Below are 23,044 nucleotides of genomic sequence, written 5' to 3' on the forward strand. Positions count from 1 at the left end.
TTCTTGTATCACCAATACCCTCAGCACAGCCCTGTGCACTCTGCAAGGTGCCAGGGATGTCACCATCTCCTGGTGTCCTGGGCAGTGACACCTTGCAGCATCACAGCATCCTCCTGGCCCACTGCTCTTTGTTCAGCTGTGCTTTTGCAATGGTAATAAATGAAATGCTGTGGTCCCCCCTGCCCTCAAGGACGTAACACATAAGCAGATCCTTCAATACATATCCAGAGATGTCAAGCACTTCCAGCAAGATGAGGCTTTTCCTACAAATTCTGATCTGCAGAGAAATAGAGCACCAATAACAGCAATTGTACAAAAGCAGTACAGGGGGAATCAGTTTCACTTCTTTCCTAGCAGGAAATTTGGAAATAAAATCCAAGTTCACCAATCAGCACAGTGGCAGCACCAGAGTAATCACCTAGCAAAAACAGGGAATGTTTAATCCAAAATCCACTTGCTTTGGCCTAATTCAGTGAGGTTCATGAAGATATTCAAGGTTCAACACTTTGATGGAAGCAGTATCAAGTAAGACTGCCTAGAATGAGGCAGTAGAGTCTTGAACCTGTCTTATATCCCCAAAATATCTTGGGATGGATGAGATTCTGGAGATGGCTGGCTGCTCAGAGGTGTCAAGGGGACCATCCCAGATGCTCATTCCAGGCCTCTGGTAGGGCAGTGGTGGATGTTGGCTCACAGATAATCCTATCAGCTCTTGGCTGAAGCTGCACCTTGAGCTGCCCTCGAGGGAGGGAGGGAGGGAAGGAGGTGAGGAAGGCTCCAGCCTGCTGTTCCAATGTGACACACATACTCCAAGAACAGATTCTTAGCAGGGTTTTAACATTTCCATAGTTGTCATGCTAATACACACACCAAAAGGTATCAGCTCAATGTAGAAATTTGATTTATAAATATAGTGTTTTTAAATTTTAAATGAACCTACAAAGAAGTATGGAGACCCATTAATAGTGGCTGTGCTTAAAACATACCTGCATTGTCCAAAACATGTGATTATCCAGCCCTATTCAGTCCAGGGCAAAATTTCTGAAATCCACAAGAACTTTGTTTCTAATAAAACTCTGGCTAACTATCAGTATCACTTCACTGTCATTCCTTTGCACTAGACACTCCTCAAACACAGAGAAGTAGATGGTCTAAAAATACAGACAGAGATAAAAAAAGCCTCCTACTTTCCTTATGACATCCTGAAGTGTTCTGGCCTTGAAATGGGTTTCTCAATTAGCTGCTATGTGCTTATTCACTGTGAAGTGCAAGAGGAATCAGCAATCAATTTGAAAGCATTACTTATATAAAAATAGCTCTCCCTCAGAGTAGGAGATAACTTTCCACTCTTCATGCTATGTGTGTGCCACAGAACAATTAAAATAACGATTCCTAGGCAATGCAACAAGACTGTACGTCCTCATGAAAAATAAAAACTCCAGGAGAAGCAGAGTGGCAGAACACAGCTATAAAACTGTACAGCAGAAGCAACACTAAACAATTATTTTTGTGAGTTTGGCTATGATACTATAAAATCTACTGAATGCTTGTTTTGAAGAGTTGATAAGTTTTAAAATTCCTGCATTTTGAAAACAGGGATATCTCTTCTTTACTGTGCAGAATAAAATTTTTAATTAATAAATTTTAAAATGAAAAAATTTCAACAAACATACATTCTTTAATATAACTGTTCACTACATAGTTTAAGAATTTGTATAATTGAACGAATATATAAACCAGCACTGACCAACTCCTGCCTGGATTTGTGGGGAAGATACCTCTGCAGCATATCCAGGTACAAAGTCCTCCTCTTCTGAAGACAACTTGGGTACTGATTGATAACAATCTGGAAAACCCACTGATCTTCTTTCTTCCAGTCACTGTTCCTACAGGAATGCAAAATAATCCATCCAGTATAACTTAACCACTGAAAAGGAGGAGTTTGGTTCTGGGCAGCCCAGCCTTGAGTGGGCTCACAGTTCTCAGGCTGTAAACTGGATGTAGGGTCAGAGGTGACAAAATCAGATTAATAAAATAAAGCAAACATACATTGCTTTGTTGATATGACACTTGCCATGTCATCATGTGAGTGAATTGTTCTGTTTCCAATCTGGCTTTTTAATGGGAATGCCACTGTGTTTCTCAAACATGCCACAGTAATGGATAATCAGTGACCCCACAAGGAAAAGACAGTATGAAAGAGAACAAGATGATGAGACTCTACCTCTGAGACCAAATAAATGATCAAAAGGGAATGAATGAAGAGACAATCCCTGCATGCAGCTAAATGAAGATCTAGTTTAGCAAACTCCTAACAGCCATAAACTCATCAGCAGGCATAGGATTCACCATTTTTTAGAGTAGGAGCTGTAGTAATCAGCCTGCATGCATCTGTCTCAGAAAATGAGAGCAGTGAGAAGTAGCATCCATCTGAAAGGATACCACAGGCTGGGCTGCAGTTTTACCCTCAGTCTGAACTCCTGGCCCTAAGGGATTAATGTCAGGCTGTCATTGTCAGCATTAACATCCAAGCAGCAACACTGACTCAGACCAAAAGGTCTCTCTGGCCCAGTGACCTGGTTTCAGAAGTGACTAAGAGCCCAGGGATAATTAAAAGAAGGCAGTCATGAGACTTTACCCACCCCCCAAATTCCTGCTGCCTCCAGCTGCTGCAGCTCCTGGTCTTCCCAAGCCAGCAGCACTGCCTGAGTATTCCACTGCACTGCAGCCAGTGGAGTGTAGGAACAACCTTATCCTTATGCAGACAGAAAGAACAGATACTTCAAACAGGCGATTTTTGTGAGAAACTCACATGTAATTAAACTAGACTTCATGATCCACCATTAAAGAAATGAACTATCATCCTCTGTGAGTCCTGGCATACATCACATGCTGACATCTGAAGATGTCACTTCAGTGACAGTAGTGAGGTAGTTCTAAGAGCTGAGATTTGGTTTTGTAACGTTTTGGACATTTCTGCCCATACAGGTTGGTGAACTAATAGAGCTCTGCCTGCAAAGATGAGTGGGGCAGAGTAAGGCACATCTTGGTCAGGGAGCATTACACCATGCCCTGAGAACAGGGAGGAGCAGAGATGCTGCAGTCCCGTGGCCTGTCTGGTGCCCTCCTGTGCCACCAGCACACCGGGCAGGTGCCCCAGCAGCTGCACCAGGTCCTGCCTCCTCCATCCCACACCTCTGACAAGTTGCCTCTGATTTATTTTCCTCTGATGGCCAGCTAACCATGAACCTCTGCACTGCTCAAAACAAGAAGTTTTCGTGGGAGATCCTTTGGGGAGCAATCAGCTGGAGAGAGAGCTACAAGTAGTTCATTGTGAGTAGGGACAAACTGACTGCCAATGCCTTGTTTTGTCAGCTGCGCCAAAATTTGTCAGCTGTGCTGAGATTTTGTCAGCTGTCCATAGACAAATACTGGGGAAAAAAAAAAAAAAAAAAAAAAAAAAAAAAAAAAAAAAAAAAAAAAAAAGCATGATCCAGCCCAGCATATTCACTTCACTTACACCTCAGTAAAATTCCAGAAAGGAATATCTCATCTAAAACGAGTCTGAAAATTGTCAACACATTTGACGTGAATATTTAAGGTATTATCAAGTTTCCACACTGTCAAGATATTGACAAACATTTGCCAGGCTGAATGCATGACCCAAATTTTAAATGCAGCACTTGCTTCCCTTGTATGCAGCGTTGTACCAGATCACAGCACAACCTTTATTTTGATTCAGCGCTGTAACAGCAATCGTCTTACACGCAGCAGCCCTGAGGCAGCTGCTTCCTTTGGACCAGATTCAGCCAGCATTAATCCGTGGCTCTGCACACTCCGAGGAACACAAACTGCTCCGAGGGAAGCTCCTGTCCCCGCTGGAATCCCCGCTGGAATCCCCGCGGAGCTGAGCCCGTGCCGGAGCAGCGGGACCGGCACCGGGGAGCGGCACTGCTGCGTCCATCGGCAGGCACACAGCGACGCGCACAGTGCCACTGTGCCAGAGTGCCACCATAACCCACACACTAATTGCCACCATGTCACAGGATCTGCAGGCACACACGGTGCCACAGTAGCACACACGGTGCCACCCTGCACCGAGTGAGTCAGTCCCCCACTGTTAATAATGGCCATTGTTGCCCATTGTTGCTCCAGAGACACCCTGGGCTGGGACTGTCCCCCGCTTCCATTCCTTTGAAAGGATACTGCAGAGGATGCGGTGCTGAGTCTGCAATACTCCATTCATCATTCAGTGATTTAAACAAATCAGACATGCTTGGAAATTGTGGAAGAAATATAATAGTGCTTCAAGAATCATCCTAACACACATCAGTCCAATTCCACAATTTGTGGGATAGCTCAGGACGAGGGTATTTCCCAAACACAAAAATTTGTGTTTCAGCAACATCAAAATAAATTAAATTGGATTATAAAATATTATAATCCTGCATAAGGCTTGGGAAAAAAACAAAACAAAACAAAAACCAACAAGCTCTTCTTCCTTTTCTCAAATCAATGACTACCGCAATGGGCCTTCTAGTGTGAATGAAAATCACACAGAGTAGACCAGACCCAGAACATTATCTTATTCTAAAGTTTGTTTTTTGAACATTCTATGTGCATTTTCCAAATTCTCTGTTCCAGACAGTCTGAACTGATAAAAAATGGGATGTGCAATGCCAGAGTATTAAGAGAAGGTTTCTTTACTATACGTACAACATATGATGACAGAGGAAGTGAAGTGACCAAGTGACCCAGCTGAAGTGACCAAGTTACCATAGAATCATGTGCTACTGAGCAACTTCTCAAATCAAAAAAATTAGAAAAAAAAATGTATTAAAGGAGGATGTTTGGTGTCCCTGGGTACCGAGCAATGACAGTAACTGCAAAGGTTTCATGAAGGCTGCACTAATCAGGGGATACATACCAAGGTCAAGGACATGTCACTCCATTTCTCACAGCATTATCTGTGCCAGTTGGATCACAGCTAGCATGATGAATTATAGAATACTTCAATCACAAGGCTGTAACTTTACAAACTCAGAATATCTCCCTGAAAATTAGCCAATATAAATGTAAGAACCGAGTTGAGTCTTTTACAGAGCAGTACACTGGAAGAAAACCATGCTATAAGAACAAAGTTTGTTTTTATTTTTAATTGAAAACTCATTTTTAATGCAGTTGTGGACAAAATCATTGGAACATAAATGATAAATACATTAAAGATTTGGAGACCAGAAGGCTAATAAAAGCCCCCAAGGTCTAGCTTTAAATAAAATGTCTGAGATGCTTGCTGAAGGTTCATTTATGATTCCCTGCATTTCCAGTTCTCAGTACTGGCACACTGGCCCAAACCAGGTCCATGGCCCTACAGCCTCTGACAGCCCCAGCAGATTCCTGCCCCACCACCAGCATCTTCCCCAGCTGCATCCACTGTGTTTTTCCCATCTAGAGATTACAACCTCCTTCCTTCAAAGTGCCACTGCACATGTGTTCAGGCTACAACTGATTTCTTTCCGTTGTAAATACAGTATTTTATCTTTAAGTCCTGAAATTATTTACTTATTGGTGCAAAATCAGCTAGCTCCAGACCTAAACTCATACCTATCAGTGAAAATACTACAGCAGATTTTTCAAGCATTTTCATAAATTGTGTTGTTATATCCACATCTGTCCATTATTCAGTAGCACACATGCTGTGTGAGTCAAGGATTTTAATTTATGAATTTTCATCAAAATTCTGTTGATCACAAACTTTGACACAATTTTGATTAAAACCACTAGAAAGACTTTGTACATATTTAGTGATTTAGCATTTGTCACAGGTTTTCTCACTGTGGTTGTCAAAACTTCTTCTGTAAGAGAAACTGTAACAAAGTAACAGAGAGCAGCAAAAGAACTGCTTAAATATGCCATTTGTGGCTTCATAAATTCTATAAATACAGGATAAATCAAAACAATTTTTAATAAGTATCATGTTCTAACAGCTAGGATGCTCCAGTAATAACATATGGGTTTCAGGTAACACAAGAAGAAGATACAGAATATTTGTACAACCTGTACAAAAAATAAGTACATCATAACATCCCTTTCTATGGCACTCAGCATCTTTAGCCCATTTCAGCACATCAAACTCATTCAGCAGCAGGGACAGAAAAATCACTGCACTGCATGAGTGTACAGAACACAGATTTAGAAGCAACATGTGATTATTCTACCAAAGAAATTCAGGGACCTTCCTGTTCTCCCCAGTTACTCCAAACCATTCCATTGGCCTACCCTTTCCTCAGTCTTTTGACAACCTGAAGTCATCCAAAGGAATATCAGGAGACAGCAAAAAGAGTTCAAAGGCTATCCAGTGTCTGCAACTCAGTATCTCCTGGACTCCAGACAGCCTCAGCAGAAAGGCTAAGCTTTATACTATTAATATACAGGTTTATTAGTTTTCTAGATCACTATGAATACTGCTCTTTCAATAAACATCTTTATTTACAGAAAAATCTCTCTCCTTTTTGTTATCTGAATCAGAGCTATATACATCTTTTACATTACTTTGTGATGACAATTACTACAGTGATCCAAAATTTGTGAAAAGATTGGACCTTTTTCTCTGCTTTATAGATGAAAGCTCTGGAAGTGTGTCTTGGAAAGACTGTACTTTTCTGTCATGATCTTGCTAGTGTAATTATCATACAGAAGAAGTAATTTCCATTCCTGCAAGAGCATATGAAAGGACATTTGATGCATGCCAGATTGTTGGTTCCTTAATCCACCAAACATGTTGCTTATTGTTTCAGCTGATAACTCCTGCAAAGACTGGCTTCACGCTCAGGGCTGGGAGTGCCTCCACTGCTCTGCACAGAGCAGAGCCAGAGCGATGGCTGAGCCCACCACAGCACCTGCAGCTTGCAGGTCACACTGCAGGTACACATTTGATCTCACAAAAGATGTGCAGAGATGTGTCAGTACCTGGATAAAGCTTCCAGCTGTTGATCCACCTCCTGAATCTTCTCCCAGTAGCTGCTGGCGAGCTCCTGGTACTCCTCGATCACCAAGGTCTTCAGGTCAGGGTAAGGGCACTCCAGAGACAGCAGCTCTGCAGGAACTGCCAGGAAAAGTCCATTTTTCTCTTCAGAAGAATGCACTAATGCCTGCAGTGAAGAAATGCTGCTCAGGACACTACTCTGCATCATAATTACCCCCTCAATAAACTTCTACTTGAACTTATAAGAAAAAGCTTACATTGTCTTTGAACTCTTCAATCTCTTTTTCCAAAACCAGACTTTCAAGGATGAGGTCTTCCAAAATTGCCTTCTGTTGCTTCTTCATAAATTTGATCTATTTCATGAAACATGTTCCTGTTACTTCTTCCTCTTGTTACAATGTGAAAGCTCTTAGAAACAGTCAGACTTCCAGCCCTACACTACTATGCTTGTACAGACTTTTAAATCTTGTACAGATTTACAGCATGATAAGAAGCAGGGTTTATGGCACACATTGCACGTGTGTCATAGACACAAAGTTCCACCAAAAAAATAAAAGAAAATGCTAAGAATATGGTGGTAATAAATTGTAAAAATAAAGTTAAATTACCAACCTGCTGTAACACCTCAGTTGAATTGATCTCGGGTTTCTGACAAGATTCTTTTGAGAGGTAATGCTGCATTTTAGTCAGTTTGAGCTTCAAATCCTCCTTTAGCTGCCAGACAGGAGCTAAAGCATTTGTTTGATAAGTGTCCCACTCCCTGGACAATTTCTGCTCTGTGTGAAACAGAAAGCTTTCTCAAACACACAAAAAAATGTCACTGTGCTCTGTAAATCTAAACCTGTCAAGGAAGGGATTTAAGAACTCAAACAAACAATCAAGGTAATGTTGACTATCAAAAAATAATTAAGAAATTAATAAAAAATTCTTACCCAAGTTCCTCAAATTAAAAAAAACGTTGCTCTTATGGCTTTCTTTATCAAGAAAAGTCTTCATTTCTTCTTCTGCTTTTTGCCTGAATGAAATTAAATTAAATGTATTCTGCAGAAGCTTAAATTTCTTATTCATTACATTTGTAAGAATACTCAAATACTCCAATAATTACATTTAAAAGGGAAGTCTTTGCCTGGGAAGGTACGAAGTGAACTTGGACACAAAGATGGTAAAGAAGCCACCAATGCTCTTGCTGAGTACACAGGGTAAGAGACAAGAGCACTGTTAATATCCTCTGCGGTGTGACCTCAACACACACATTGAGAGACAGGCTCTAAAGGAACTGAACAGTATCTGAAAATTTCTGGTACTTTTGCAAAGACACCTGTGGTACTCTTGCAAAGTTTTCAGATGCTGCTGGTGAACTGCACGGCTCCGAGCCCAGCCTGAGAGGCTCCGAGAGCAGCAAGCCCTGTTCTCCCTGCCCCCAGGTGAGCTCTTCATGTCACAGACCCCCCCTCCATGTGCACCACAAACCTTCATTCCCCACACAAAAACACCTTCAGAGCAGGTACTATAACATTTTTTCCTCAATTTTCCTTGAATCAAGTATGCCAGCCCAAAAATTCTGCTGAAGTCGCTTTAGTATTCACTCACTCAGATCCCTCAGCCGTTACCTTCTCTCACTCAGTCTTTTATACTCTTGCCACCACACTTGTCGATGCTGTTTCAGCAGCATTTGCTCTTTGCTAATTTTTGAAACTTGCTCCGCTTTTTTAATCTGCAGGGAAAATTAAAAGTTGTGTTTTGAATGTATTCAACAGCTTTACAAAATTCCTCCACGAGGAAACTTTCAAATACAGAACGATGAACCTAATAGCTTTTAAAAAAACCCTGCTTTTCTAAAGAAAAATGGGCTCAAATATAACCAATTTTCTTTAAATAAGTTTGTTGCATTTCAAATCACAATTAATGAGAGGAGAAAGTGGAAAAAAAAAAATCAGTCTGTTTTGCTCTTTCCTTTCCCATCCCAATGTCCCTGGAGGAAAAGTTAAGGAAAGATAAGCACGAGAATGAAAAACTTACTTTCTTACATGTGGGATGATGATAGAGTGAAAGTATGTCAAGAAGAAGTATTTCAAAAGGGCATTACTAAAAAAAAAGCTTTTTATGAAATCTGTCCAATTAGAGAGGCTCTCAAACTGTTTTCACAAAAACATTGCTTCACACTTTGGATAAAATAGGAATACCTGCTTTTGAAGCAGGTGGAGTTCCTGCTTAAACCAGGGGAAAGACTGCTGAAGGGGAAGATGACTCTGGCCAGCCAACAACGAAGGGAGAGGTTTCCTGAGAAGTTTCCTCTCACCCTCCTGCCACTGTGACTGTCTCTGGCTCTCGAGCATGCTGAGGACAAAGCTCCTTTCCTCTCTCTGTGCGCTACTTTGCCATGCTTTTCTCCAGAGCTCCTGCCTGCACCCCACAGCTCCTCACAGAGCCCTCTCCCCTCCCAGCTCCCCCTGCATGCACATACATCGTCTATGGCAAAAACACACGGGAAAGTCTTGTCTTAATTCCTAACAGTGAGAAATGAATAAACATCTCCCTCCACAGCTACTTCAGCAAAGGAGTGACGTTCCGAGTCAAAAATGCTGGGACTCCACTTGGCTCAGGTGGAAACAACCTGCAATCTCCTGACCAGGGTAAAGCTGCACAAACCCACCATGACCCCTCTGTGTCCACATACACAAGAGCACTGAGCAAACACAGCCACAGCCAGAAACACAGACATGCACCCACAGAGACAGAGACACAGAGAGAGAGAGAGACACCCACAGACACAGAGATAGACGCAGAGATAGACACAGAGACACCCACAGACAGAAACAGAAACCCAGAGATACCCAGAAAGAGACACAGAGACACCCACAGACACAGAGAGACCCACACAGAGACCGAGATACCCACAGACATCCAGCATGTTCCCACTACTGCCCCAGCTGGGCTGGGACACCAGCAGGAAAAAGTGTAGAATTGCCCTTTGCAGCACTCACACAGACAAGGAAAGACTTGCAAACTCTCCAATCCCAGTCCTTCCACCACCCAGCAATCCCAAATCCTACTTGAGACACAAGAAACACACCTGCCAGGTGAGCCCAGGAGCTCTGGTCAGTGCTCCTGGTTCCTAGGCACTCACACAAGGAACGAGCCCAGCTGGAACGTGGCCGGCCCTTTGTGCTTGGCACCGGTATTGGGTGAGGAGCTACAGCAGAGGCTGTGCAGAAACTGTGTGAATGGGACACGAGGTGTTCACAGGAGCTGCCTGTGGGCCTGCTCTGCAGCCTGAACACACCTGTGCCATGCTTTCAGCCACTGTGTTACAATACTTCTGAATCAAAGATAATGTCTCTTTTACTGCTTGCATGTTATCACATTTTAAAAGTTACTTGCAGTTTCCTCTTGATTTCCTCTATTTCATGGAACATGTTACTGTTAACTTCTTTCTATTGTTACAATATGAAAACTCTTACATTAAATCAGACTTAAGCAAACAGAATGCTGTATTTAAAGCAATTGGAAAATAGTTACACCTTCAAAACAATTCTAAAACTAAGTGAAACAAAAGTTGAAGTACTTTAGCATGTATAGTTTAACACGCTCTTGAACTTAGTTTATAGCAACAGCATTCATGTGTAGCTGCTGCAATATTACCCTTTTTTTCCCTGTTGTGCTGTCTTTTTATTCCTTAAGCAGTCAGCAACTGATTTACCATTTGTTTCTTTGGTTCTACCTCAAAGGAAGAGTAACCCAGCTCTTCAAAATCTGAATGGCTTGAATCAGCAACAAAAAGTAGTAGGTGGAACACATATTAGTCTCCCTGGAGCTTTCACCAAATATATTTTACTACCTACTCAGTTGGAAAACACTTGAGAAAGTGGAAAAACAAAAGAAAGATGAAAAAATAAAACTTGAATGTGTTCAGTAGAATTTGGTATTGCCAATCCATGAAGCAATATCTGCCAGAATTTTTGATATATGATACCTACATGCACTAAAGGAAGCAATATTGTAAAGTATGTATTTTGTTTTTTCTCTCATTCACTGACACCCATCTCTAGTATTAAATAAGGCTCCTTTAGCCTTTACCCCTTGAGATGTTTTACACCAATTTATACATCTGTCTGCTCTACATTTACATTTTATGGCTATTAAACATTTTTAATCTTTTTAAGATCTACCTCCGCTTGGCTTTTGGAAATCCTCACTTAATATATTTTGCTTGGCTTTTTTTTTCCTGGGTCAGCCTTCCCTTTCCATTTAATCCCACAAATTCTTCATTGCCAACAAGATTATGTAATAAGTTTAGGTGAATTTCCTCAAGGCAGTAAAATACTAATTTTTCCTGCCTTTTGAGGAAGTAGAATCCAGACATATTTTGCATCCCTGATCTGAAGAAAGTCCACACATTGACATTAACACATCCAAATCACAGTATAACTATGATAAACTTTCGTATTTGACCCCCTCTGGCTGAACGTTGTTATGGAAATTTGTGATCCCTATTTGTTCTCAGAGTCTTTGGTGCGGGGACAAGAAATACAGTCACTGAAATTCAAAAGCATTCACATTAAAAACAAAACAAAAATCATACCTTTAACTGAATTGGTGCAGAGACCATTTTTGCCTCTGCAGCAAGTTCATACAGATGTTTGTAGTCAACAGGTTTGTACTTCTGGCTGCAAAGAGCATTTCTTGCAGGAACCACCAAATCGTCTGGTTATCATATAAAACAAAGTAATTTCAAATTATTGAGATATATTTCAAGTGCGAGGTGTAGAATGAAAGCTCTATAGATAGAAATAAGAGCCAATGTTTTCAACACTCCATGTTTTCATACCAATATTGTAAGATAGTGAATGACAATTTGAAACAAACATAAACTAGTAGAAATTATATAAGAAACTATAACCAGTTGTCAGTTTACAAAAAGTTAATTTGAAAAGTATAGTTTGCATGTGAATTTAGTTATTAATTCATTTTAAACTGTGTTTACAAGCATGGTAATGACTTCTAATTCAGAAATACCTAAGTTTCAATAAATGCATCTGTCTTGCACTGATTGGAAAACTGCTTCAATGTTTATTGCAACCTATGGGTTGAGCATCAGGAGTATTTTCTTTCTAGGAGGCATAAAATTGAGGTACAATTACCATTGTAAATGCAGTACCTGAACGCTTGCCCTAGCACTAGAGAAGCCCTCTGCACGGATAATCGTTCTCCAAAAGCTAGGAGGCTTACAGGGATAAGGAATGGCCATCTCCTTACAACCTCTGCTTTAGTTTTCTTTAGTAGGGAAACTGGTCATTATGTTTCTGCATTCCCTGCTAAACCCACTGTTTGAAGTGCTGTACCTGACATGTGGCTTAAGAGGGTGGAAAAAGGTAAAATAAATCCTGCAGAGCCAGCCCAGGAGCCTCCTTCAAGCATCCCCCAGGATTTTCATTTGCTGCATGCCTACACAAAGCCTGACAACAATCTCCAGACAATGCCTCGCCGGGGAAGGATTTTCCCGAGCGCCCCTACCAGGCAGAGACTGGGCACTGAATGGATGGGAGCAGCTCTGGGGAGAGCAGCTTGGGTACCCTGAGAGCAAAAGGATTGGGCATGAGCTGGCAAACTGCCCCTGGAGCCCAGCAAGCCAGCCTGGGTGGGTGCCAGGGGAGGTGTTCTGGCACTCTGCTCTGCACCAGGACCCCGCAGAGAACAGCGCCCAGCTCCAGGACCCCAGCACAGAGGCACAGAAACCATGCTCAGAGACCATGGAAACGGCCAGAGGGATGGAACACTTGTACTGTGGAGGCAGACTGAGAGAGGTGGGGATGTCTGGAGGAGAATCCAGGGACACTTTGTTGCAGCCTCTCACCACGTGAAGGGGGTTAACATGAGAAACAGAAAGGATCTATTCCTTCACCAGGATCTGTATGTGACAGCACGAGGGGCAGCAGTTGGGACCTGACAGGAGAGTGGATACAAACAGGGACTAAAGAAGGAATTGTTCCCCGGCAGGGTGGGCAGCCCTGGCACAGGGTGGAATTCCCAGAGCAGCTGTGGCTGCCCCTGGATTCCCTGGCAGTGCCCAAGGCTGGACACTGGGGCTGGAGCAGCCTGGGACAGTAGAAGGTGTCCCTGCCATGGCAGGGTGGCACTGGATGGGTTTTAAGGTGCCTTCCAAGTCAAACCATAACCAGAGTGCCATAGCAGCTCCTATATGAGGCTATTAATGGCAGAGTGTTCCATAAACAGTCAAGCAAACAATTAAGCCTAAATATAATAGCATACATACCTCCACCACTAATGCTATGATCTGAAAACAATATTCCATGGTCCAGTCCACCCATTTTTATTTTTTATGCATTTTTTAAGACCTGCCGAGAAACAAACATAGGTTTTGAGAATACCAACATTGCAGATGCAATCTAAAAACACTTTCAAAAATATCCATTGTTTTCTGAGAAGAGGTATATCTCACTAAAAATGTAGTTAGACATAAATTCCTCAGGTTTATCTTTTACTTTAGTAGAGATTTCCTGTGCCTCATACCATTTAGCAGCCAAGAAAACAAAATACTATTTCCTTGATGAATCTGTAATCCTGTGGCATAGCTCATTTATTCTTTACTTTGTGCTTTTTAAAATATGAAAATATGAGTCCCTTGATCCAAATACAAGGTCAGCCTTTGAGGTGTTCTTTGCTTTATAGAAATTGAGCCTGAAAAGATCACTCTTTTTTATATTTGGAGATTGCCTTTAACCCCCTTTGTTGTAGCACCTGTGAAACCAGGTCAGTTGTTCAGGCAGCAGTGGCTCAGCTCTTGGTGAGCAGCATGTATCAAGTATCCACTTCACCATGGGTCAAAGAGCATATTTCAGATGTAACAAGTTACACAACACAGTAAAAAAAAAAAAGAAAAAGAAAAAAAGTCTTTTATGTGTCAAACCCCTTATTTTGAATTAAGCATGTACTGGTGTCATCCCAGGTCTTGCACAGAAATAAAAGCAATAGATCCACCTGAGGTGTTTCAGCTTCACTGAATCAACAGCTGAGTCACACCAGAAAGAGAAGGTCAGGTCCAGCAAGGCTGCCCAGGAACCCTCTCCCTCAAACCCAGCCACACTGTGCCAAAATTTCATACACACAGAATTCCATCTCTTTGTCATACCTTTGACATTTGCCTGGTCCCACAGCAAGCAGCAACACAGCATATAATAGAACAGCAAAACATATTCATTTGTGGAGTTATTTCCTCACTGTTCTATTGAGATGAACTAGTTTATCCCTACAAATTCCAGGGGTGGGAAGGAAGAGCAGCAGAAGGGATGTAAAGGAGAATACTCTGGCAGAGCTATTCATGTCAGTCAAATAAAAAGGTGAGACTGCAGCTGAAGACAGTTTACAATGTACGTTCCTGTGAGCTGTTTGATGCTTGCATCCAGCCCTCTGCTTCTTCCTCAGGCCCGCTTATTTTGGTTTCTGAGCATCTCAGCACTGCTTCTACTGATAAACTTGGGAAGGGAGTACTACAGTGACTCTCATCTTCACCATATAATGAAGGAAAAATAACGCTGATGGAGAATTGGGAGTACTCAAAAGCTCTAAGAAGATTGGATTCATCAGAACCACTTCTCTCCATTAAAACCTTTTATTACTGCTCCCTGCGCAGCTGCCACACCAGCGTCATTCTCCTGCATTACACATTTTGGGAACCATCATCCTAATCTGGGTCCATCTGGCCAGCTTTAAATGACAAGCTTCTAACACAAGACATGTTGTCCATTTTGAAAAATAACTATGGATACTAGTAAGATTAGCAGCAGCAGAGCTATCCCTGTGGGTTATTTATTTATTTGTTCATTTGGCAAACTGTTAATATCTTCTTTCTACTGATATGCTTCTGATTAATGTCAATATTTGAACAAAAACTTCACACATATTGACCTGGCCTTCAGCTCCTTCCAAAAGGAACCAAGAGAATACATCTCAAAAACAGAACTGATGCAAAAAAAAAAAAAAAAAATTACTGGCCATTTTCTGTAAGTTTAGGGCTACTGTATTTGATGAACCAGGTCCTTATTCCCCCCAAGCCAACCCACTTCTCTCTTCCACAATGATGTCATACATTTGTATTTTATCTCAGCCTTTCACATGCATTATTTTCTGTTATTCAACATTATGACTGCACTAAAACACTGAAAGTGAAAGCTAAGATGGTTTTGGAAGAGGACAAGATCCATATAAATGCACATTTTATCTTCAGTAACTAGCAAATGTACTAATCAAAATTATAAAAGCACTGCCAGTTAAATTTAATTCTCTTTTAATGCAGATGTACCTAGAAGCCTCTCCAATACTGTAAAAATCCATCTTAGCCCAAATTCCAATACCCTGCTCCAATGCTTTGCTCAAACTTCATTGCAGACTCTAGCCTGGGAGTCTTGATGTATTTTAAAAAGTGCAAAAGATCAATCAGCCACCAAGCAAAATTCCCTGTACATAGACATCTGTTCCCCAAGAATTTCAAGTCAGCTCTGCCTACAGCCAACCACAGCTAAATCTTTCAGCAACAGTAAAAAGCACAAGGTTTTTCAATTCTCTGTTTCTGCTCCTTTGACAATTTAGTACTTCACTATTCATTGAACTCTTTTAGGCAGTAAAATTGTGATCTCTTAAAAGATTTCATCTCCAATTCAACCAAACTCTTCAGTGCATTCTTAAGGTAAGCCCTTGCTGGAGTCTTCTTTTATGACCTATGTTTATTCTTACATATGGGAAGAGCCAATATGGAGGCAAGATCCTCTTTCCTTTCATTTAAATAGAAATTAAACTCCCATTGTCAGTCAACATTCATGGAGGAAGCAAAGCCTGGTGCCTGCCACAGAGTGCTCCCAGGGATGAATCAGCTCCAGTCCAGGGAGTGCTCCCAGTGACTTTAACCAGTGCTTCTAAAAGCACCCAATTCCACTGTCTTGATTCAACAAGTAGTTTGCATACATAAATCTTTGCAGATCCGGGTCACCAATGCCATTTTTTCCTCCCAGCTAAAGTGCTGCTCATCAAGCAGAGGGCAGAAGGATTTCTGGCAGGAAGGCACAGTGCTCAATGACCCAGACATGCCTTTTGAAACATAATTTCCTGTGTGTGCTTTAAATCACTCACATTATTAAATGTAAAAATCAATAATATGAATCAAGTCTCCACAAAACACAGTTTAATAGCATCACCAGTGGCAGTACAGCAGGTACTCCTCGGGTTTGTGTGCAGGAAGGATGAGGAATCCTGTGGCAGTGGGTGTTACACTCAAGCCTCTCCATGGCTCAAGTAATGTACTACTGGGGGTACACCACTGAATACAGAGCTGAACCACAGACTTCCTGAGAGCTTGGAACACAGCATCAACAGGAACTGGGATTATACATTAGAGCAGCTGTTCCTAAAAAATACAAACTCAAAAAATCCCCAAACACAGAACTCCCTTATTCTCTGTGCTCTCTTTTGAATACCTGGCTCTGTCTTGAATATGTTGTGGAAAGTCTTTTGAAAGATTTTAAAGTTTAATGGAAATGTCAGTTGCTTAGCTACTGCATGTTTTCATTTAAAGAAAAGGAATATTAATATGCAGTTGTTGAACCCTCTGATCCTAATTATCGTTAGGGAAAAAAAGGCAAAGATTCACTCCCATTGTTCGGGCGGGGAGTACAAACAATAAACAAATAGTGAGCTTGATCCTTTAATCAGATCTTTTCTCTCCTGGTTGAACTATCTGAAAATGGCACCCATCCAGAATGTGTTAATCTTGCAGCAGGCAATCCTTTCCCCGGGAAGAAAATACACAGTATAATACTTCTATCATTTAATGTCAAAACAGTTGCTAGAAAAATCCCACTGTTTGATTGTAATTTAAATTTTCATTCCCCTAAAGAAAGAATTATAGCTGTCTTTGAAATAAAGTCAAGTCTCAGAAATGTTATGTTCCCAAAAGGGACATAGTCCTTTTTGTCTATGATAATCTCATTACTTCCTCATTAAGTAAAACTTAATCCAAAGTAGGAAGATCAATTTGAGTAACACTTAAAACAATCAGCTTCATGGACTGCTTTGTCACACTGCAGGGGCAGGGAATAGCTCATCTGCCTTCTGAGGCTCTTCACATCACAGGGGAACTCTACTCTCCCTCCATTCTTGGAATATTCTTTAAAAATACAGTAGGAAGTAAACTTTAGGATCACTTATAAAAAGCACTGAAAGAAGCAGATTTAAAAAAGGAACTAAATGTTTTAGAAGTTGGTAGGTTGACATAAAAAGGGTAGGAAATTAAATCACCCATGTCACCTCAGCTCAAGTGAGTCAGGTGGCATTTTATTTTGTTTTGTTTCTAACAAAACTTGCACAATCCCTTTTCAAACACAGCTGGCCTGCTGCAGTCAGCACACCTGGCGACTGCAAGGTGTAAATGAAAGAGAATGAGATGAGAAACGCTCTGATGCTTTGAGTAGTTAATCATAGAGCATTTGGGGTCGGATCTTAAAGCTCATCCAGCTCCACCCCCTGCCACGGGCAGGGACACCTTCCACTACCCCAGGCTGCTCCAAGCCCTGTGCAGCCTGGGACACTTCCAGGGATGGAACAGCCCCAACTCCTCTGGGTTATTCCTGGCATGTGGCTGGACAAAGTCCAGTTTTGCTGAGCTAAAGGCAAAAATTCAGAGGCATCATTTACAGACTTCTGTAACACAAGAGATTAGCAGAATTGTGTCATATGTTGTTTTTATTACTCTTCTGTCTAGATTTCTATTTATTACCTCCGTGTACAACAAAAGCTGGAAAATGAAACAATATGCTTGAATATATGAAAGAATAATTGGAAGATGTGAGGCTGAGTTTTTCATTATAGGACCCTACAATTTTCTCCATGACTTAAGAAATAATAAACGTTTAGTTAAGTTGACCTGTGGCTGCCTGGCCTGTAAAGCACACCTGCTATTGGCTAGGCTCTGTGCAAAGGCTGTTTGGAATGGCGCAGTAAGCAACTCACCACTCCGCTGCTCTGCATCCATCAGAAAAAAACCCCACTTAAATCTACAGAATTCATTTGGTACAACAGAAGCAAAGATGCTGTAATACAAAACCGCAGAGACTCAACGTTCCCTGCAATACAACAAAGGACCTGGGTTTTGCACTTCTTATGAGGAGGCAGGATTTGCATGTACCACAGGTATTTCAGAGACAAATTCCACTATAACACCACTCGAAAGTAGACTCAGGATGCAATTTTACAGGCAGGGTTAGTTAAGGAGCTAGACTTCAGAAGGGGCTGCAGCAGAACAGTGTGTTCTGCAAGAGCATCACATGTACTGACCATCAGATACTGAAACAGTCAATATTAAGTAGTAGCAGAAGATCAGTGGAAGACAGTTAAAGAAGCTCAGAGCAGGTCAAAGTCATTGAGTCACTTTAAAAGAAAAAAAAAAAAGGACAACAAAAACCTACTGAAGACTGAACTTAAAAAGGTTGTTCAACATATCTGGATTCCAGTTAAATCACAGCCCCATTGCTCTTCAGATAAACCAAACACTGTGATTTTGTTTTCATTGCTGCAAAAATGCACAACTGGAAATACACAGTTCGAGAATCATGATAGCTTTATTTTCTATACCTAGATAGATATCAGATTTTGTCAAAGCAGGAAGGGAAACAGGAGTCAAGTTCCTTATAAAAAAAATTTAAAAGGTAATTTAAAGTTGTTATCCCCTTTTACACATGCCTCTGTGTTTACTGTTGCCTTCTGTGTAGCATTTTTAATTAAAGCACTTCCTCCTACCCCCATTTTCAAAATGTTGCTAGCTTTGTTACTGATGTTTTTTACTTAACAAACCCAAATCTGTGTAGAATTGTTCCCTGCCCCACTGCTGGAGGCCTCTTCCTCACAGCTCTCCTGACAGACCAATTTCTACACACATTTCCTAATGAACTGCAGGCACAAGTCAGCTGGCTTAGTTTACGTTGTTGGCAGAACAGATTAACAGTGCTTCAAGAACATATGACTCTGTCTGAGTAAGTCCAATTTCTTCTTAAGCCAAGATCCTTTTGCCTGTTTAAGCTATGAGAAGCTGTGGCTGTGTGGAGATGCAGCCATTTGCAGACTTGTGATTAACCTCAGAGCAATTCTGCATCTCACCTGCCAAAGCTACACACATCACTGCAGGAGGGACATACAGCCAGGACAAACACCATGGGGCAGAGAGGACCCCGAGGGACCTTGTGAGGTAGCGCTGGCACCAACTGCCCTGTGTCACTGAACCTTAAGCTAGCCCAGATGATTTCTGTCTGAGCAGTGTCGTGGGAGTCAGAGCAGAACGTTTGTCTGCAGCCCATGAGAGACAAGCCAGAGGGACAGATAATTCATGTGATTTAGGACCCATTGCAGCTTATTTTGTCAGGAGCATCAGTATCATTTTGTACAGCTTTTGCCAGTTCTGCTAAGCCAAATTCCCAAAGTTATGTGCAGGGAAGCATTTGGCACAACTTCACTTTAAATTATTGCATAATGTTGTCTGATATCCTACTACAAAAAGCAACTCATCCTTGTCTGAGGCCTCTCAGTAACAGCCATGAGAAATGTACAGTATGTAAACATACATCAAATAATCTTTCTGCACATACTTTTGAATAAGGAGGCAACGAAGAAAATGTATCTCTAGATTTCAGTCTGATATTCTGTTTCCCTGCTCTGGTAAGAATTACAATCTGGTTAACTTCTCAACATTTTTTCTAGCCTCATACACAAACTAGTAAGAAGACGGGTAATATTCTGTTCAGCAACTGTAGCAGTTTGTAGAAACTGCAAAGGATTTTAGGGGACCTCCCCCTGTCCTTGAGCAGATCTAAGTACCTGCATTGCCCAAAGCTGAGGTGGTGAGGGTTTTATTTCTTTGTGGCCTTCGGGGGGAGTTGTTGTGGGCTTTGGTTGTGTTTTTAAGGTTGTTCACACAACAGTTACAAGCTTAGGACCTGAAAGCCCACAGAACAGACCAACACCTGATGACCTTGTCTTTACAGGGCATCCCACTCGACATTTCCTGCCATCTTTTCTCCAAACCATCCGCTTGGCTGTTGCCAAGCTGCCTGCCTATTTCCAGATGCTGCAACATCCTAGAGGAGCCCTGAATCGCAGGTGCACACCTGATGAAACTTAATTTCACTATTAGCTGGCTGCAGCAGCACAGGTCACTTAAGGACATCCCTCCTCCTGCTGCCCCAAACACAACGCACTCCTGGGACCACACTACCAGCTGAAACAATATATTGGGACAGGATTCCTGGGGCTTGCCAAGAAAAGGTTACCGAGCTTACCCTACTGGTCAGCAAGCTGCTGTTCCTCAAATCCCCTACAATTTGCTGAAACGGGCATCCAGGGCAAAACTATTCCTGCTCCTGCCACTCCCACTGTGCTTGGCTGCTTGCACATTCCTTGGTGCAGGCATTACAGGCAGGAACAATGTGCTCAGGAAAATTGATCCAGCTGAAAAAATACGGGCATATGTGCCAGGGAGGTTTCTGGGGAAGCTAGATCCATCCTGTAATGCGCAGTTGATCCTACACAGTTGCAGGATCCTGTTGCTGGCACCGGGAAAGCTGGCTGGAGATCTCATTACAGGGCATCATTGTCCTTCCCATGGCAGTTGGGCCTGAGCCAGAGCACAGGCTGAGCATTGTGCACCATCTACAATCAAATATTCCTACTTGATGATTCAAAGCCATGCAAGAAAACTAGAAAGTGAAAAAAAAACCTGTCAGTATCCAATAGTTTTTCCTCAATATTTTGCTTTACCACAGGGAAAGAGTAATATCTATCCACGGCAGAGCAATAATTTTTAATGGCACTGTCTGAAACAGAACACTTTTATAAAAACCCTCACTGAAAAAGCAAAACATCAGCTCACCACTTTCCTCAGGAGCACACCTGTTAGCTGCCTTAACTCCCAGTTAAACAATTAAAAGTAGGAGAACATTTAGTGCATTCTATACCGAATGAAATCACAGATTCAAAATTAGCTGAAATCAATTGTATTGTGATTGACTGAGTTGCTGTGACATCCACACAATGGCTTGCACTAAATTTTGAAATAAAATTGTAGGTTTTAATGAGAGGAAAAAGCCCCATATATGCTCCGCCTGTGAGCACTACACAGCTGTTCAGGGGTTGTGTTAGCTTGTTGCAAGCATCACTCTCTTCTCCAGATTTTGTTTTTCCCCTGAAACTTCATAATTTCAGTATCTGGAAGAGATTACAGTTAAAGCAGGCAGCGTTAAATAGCTTCCAGAAGAAACCAAACCACGCTCCCCAGCCACACCCCCCCCAAAACAAAACAAACCAACCAAACTGACAAAAACAAAACAAAAAGCAGAAAAAAAAAAAGAGAAACAAAACAAAAAAATACCACCAAGAAACAAAGCAGCACTGTTTTTGTGACTGATGTTTTCCACTAAAATTAAAAGATATGCATGTCAGTGTTCTGCAAGGGCTGTGAACATCTGTGGAATACATATATGCAAAGTAAGACTCAAATATGGATTAATTTCAGAACAGATTAAACAAAGTAAAAAAACCACATTAATGACTGGAAATGCTGAAGAAGTGCAACAGCAGCAAAACAACTAGCAAATACCTGTTAACAACATTGTCATCCAAAGCACTGGAAGATGAGCACAGGCAGTATCAGTTTATGGTCAGATTAAAGGCTCAAGAGAAACCAGTACAGTCCCAAAGGAAATCGTGGGACAGGTTGTTACAAACTGCAAACATACTGGAATCATGGATTACTGAATGAGAATGAAACAGACCATCTCACTTCCAAGTCACATCCAGAAGAGGGTGAATAAAAAGAAACTGTACTTGTTTGTTGCTGATTCAAAAAGTTATGCAAGAATTTAAATGTATGTTTGACAAAGGCCCCTATCAGCTAATGGAATAAATCAAAGACTCACCCTCCATGCAGCCCTTTGCATGGGAAAGTTAAAATAGGGTGCCTTTCCATAGCCTATGTCATCCCTGTTGGACAGGATTCTGCACTGGGACACAGAGAACTCAATTCCATAATGTATTGGCTGCTCAGGGTGCCAAAACAAATAAACCAGCTATGAGGGTATGACTAATACTGACAGAATTAAATAGCTCTTCCTCACTGACAGTCATTCAACATATTTCCAAATCTGACAGGACCCCAAAATGTTATTTTCAATTCCTCCTACTTCTTCTGTGCCAAAACAAACCAACTCAAGATCCTTTGCTCCTTCCCAACAGTATTTCTTACCCTTTCCCATCTCACCCCAAAGGGAAACTCTAAAGCACACACAGACCTTGCAATGCCTGGTTCCACAGGGATGCAGGGCACCTGGAAGCAGCCAGAACCCAGAAGGCCTGGAGATGGCATTGTGCCACCTCCCCTGTCCTGCCTGTCACCCTGGCCTTCTGCAGCCCCAACAGTGACACCCAGGAACAGTTCCAGTCACTGGGGGGAAAGTAAGCATCCTCATTTCCCTAAAGCTGTTATCTGTGAATATATAATAATACCCAAGTTACAGGTGAAAACCAGTTGAGACTGATTTGAAACAAATTAAATTAATCCAGTACACCTTTAGTAGGAGCAACCTCGCAACTAATGAAGGTCACAGCTCTCGCACATCTTGAGATTTTCTCCTCCCTTTATTCTAGATCTAGTCATTTCACATTTCATCTTTCCTTTACTCCAGTTCTTTGCTCTCATTTGATTTCCCACCTGTTACTCTTTATTTTACTAAGTTTCTATTGTTATTCCCCTCAGCGCTTGTTTCCCATTTCCTAGACAGAGACCACCATTCTGGTTTGGTAATATACGTAGTTCACATGGTATGAATCATGAGATTTTTTCAGAGCAATGAGGACTCAAGACTTCTGTTTACAGCTGCCAAGCATTTTCCATGTGGATATCATCAGAATGTAGGAGTTTCTATTGCATTACTCAATATACAAATAATTATACAAATAACAACATAAACCTCAGAGATTAAACGTCTTACCAACAGCCTCCATTGC

General features: G+C 41.5%; 1 protein-coding gene across 1 annotated transcript in view; it reads right to left on the reverse strand.

The window, feature by feature from the left end:
* Positions 1 to 13,314, reverse strand: part of CCDC148 (coiled-coil domain containing 148) — a 32,950-nt gene extending 19,636 nt beyond the window's left edge. The window contains exons 1-8 of the mRNA XM_062498608.1: positions 13,260 to 13,314; positions 11,568 to 11,689; positions 8,596 to 8,699; positions 7,918 to 8,000; positions 7,598 to 7,761; positions 7,243 to 7,338; positions 6,970 to 7,151; positions 1,748 to 1,886 (exon numbers count right to left, since the gene is read on the reverse strand). Of these exons, the coding sequence (XP_062354592.1) occupies positions 1,748 to 1,886; positions 6,970 to 7,151; positions 7,243 to 7,338; positions 7,598 to 7,761; positions 7,918 to 8,000; positions 8,596 to 8,699; positions 11,568 to 11,689; positions 13,260 to 13,314 (945 nt within the window). The remainder of the gene's footprint in view (positions 1 to 1,747; positions 1,887 to 6,969; positions 7,152 to 7,242; positions 7,339 to 7,597; positions 7,762 to 7,917; positions 8,001 to 8,595; positions 8,700 to 11,567; positions 11,690 to 13,259) is intronic.
* Positions 13,315 to 23,044: the final 9,730 nt, after the last annotated feature.

The sequence above is a fragment of the Cinclus cinclus genome, chromosome 9 (assembly GCF_963662255.1).
Source record: "Cinclus cinclus chromosome 9, bCinCin1.1, whole genome shotgun sequence".
Classification (NCBI taxonomy): domain Eukaryota; kingdom Metazoa; phylum Chordata; class Aves; order Passeriformes; family Cinclidae; genus Cinclus; species Cinclus cinclus.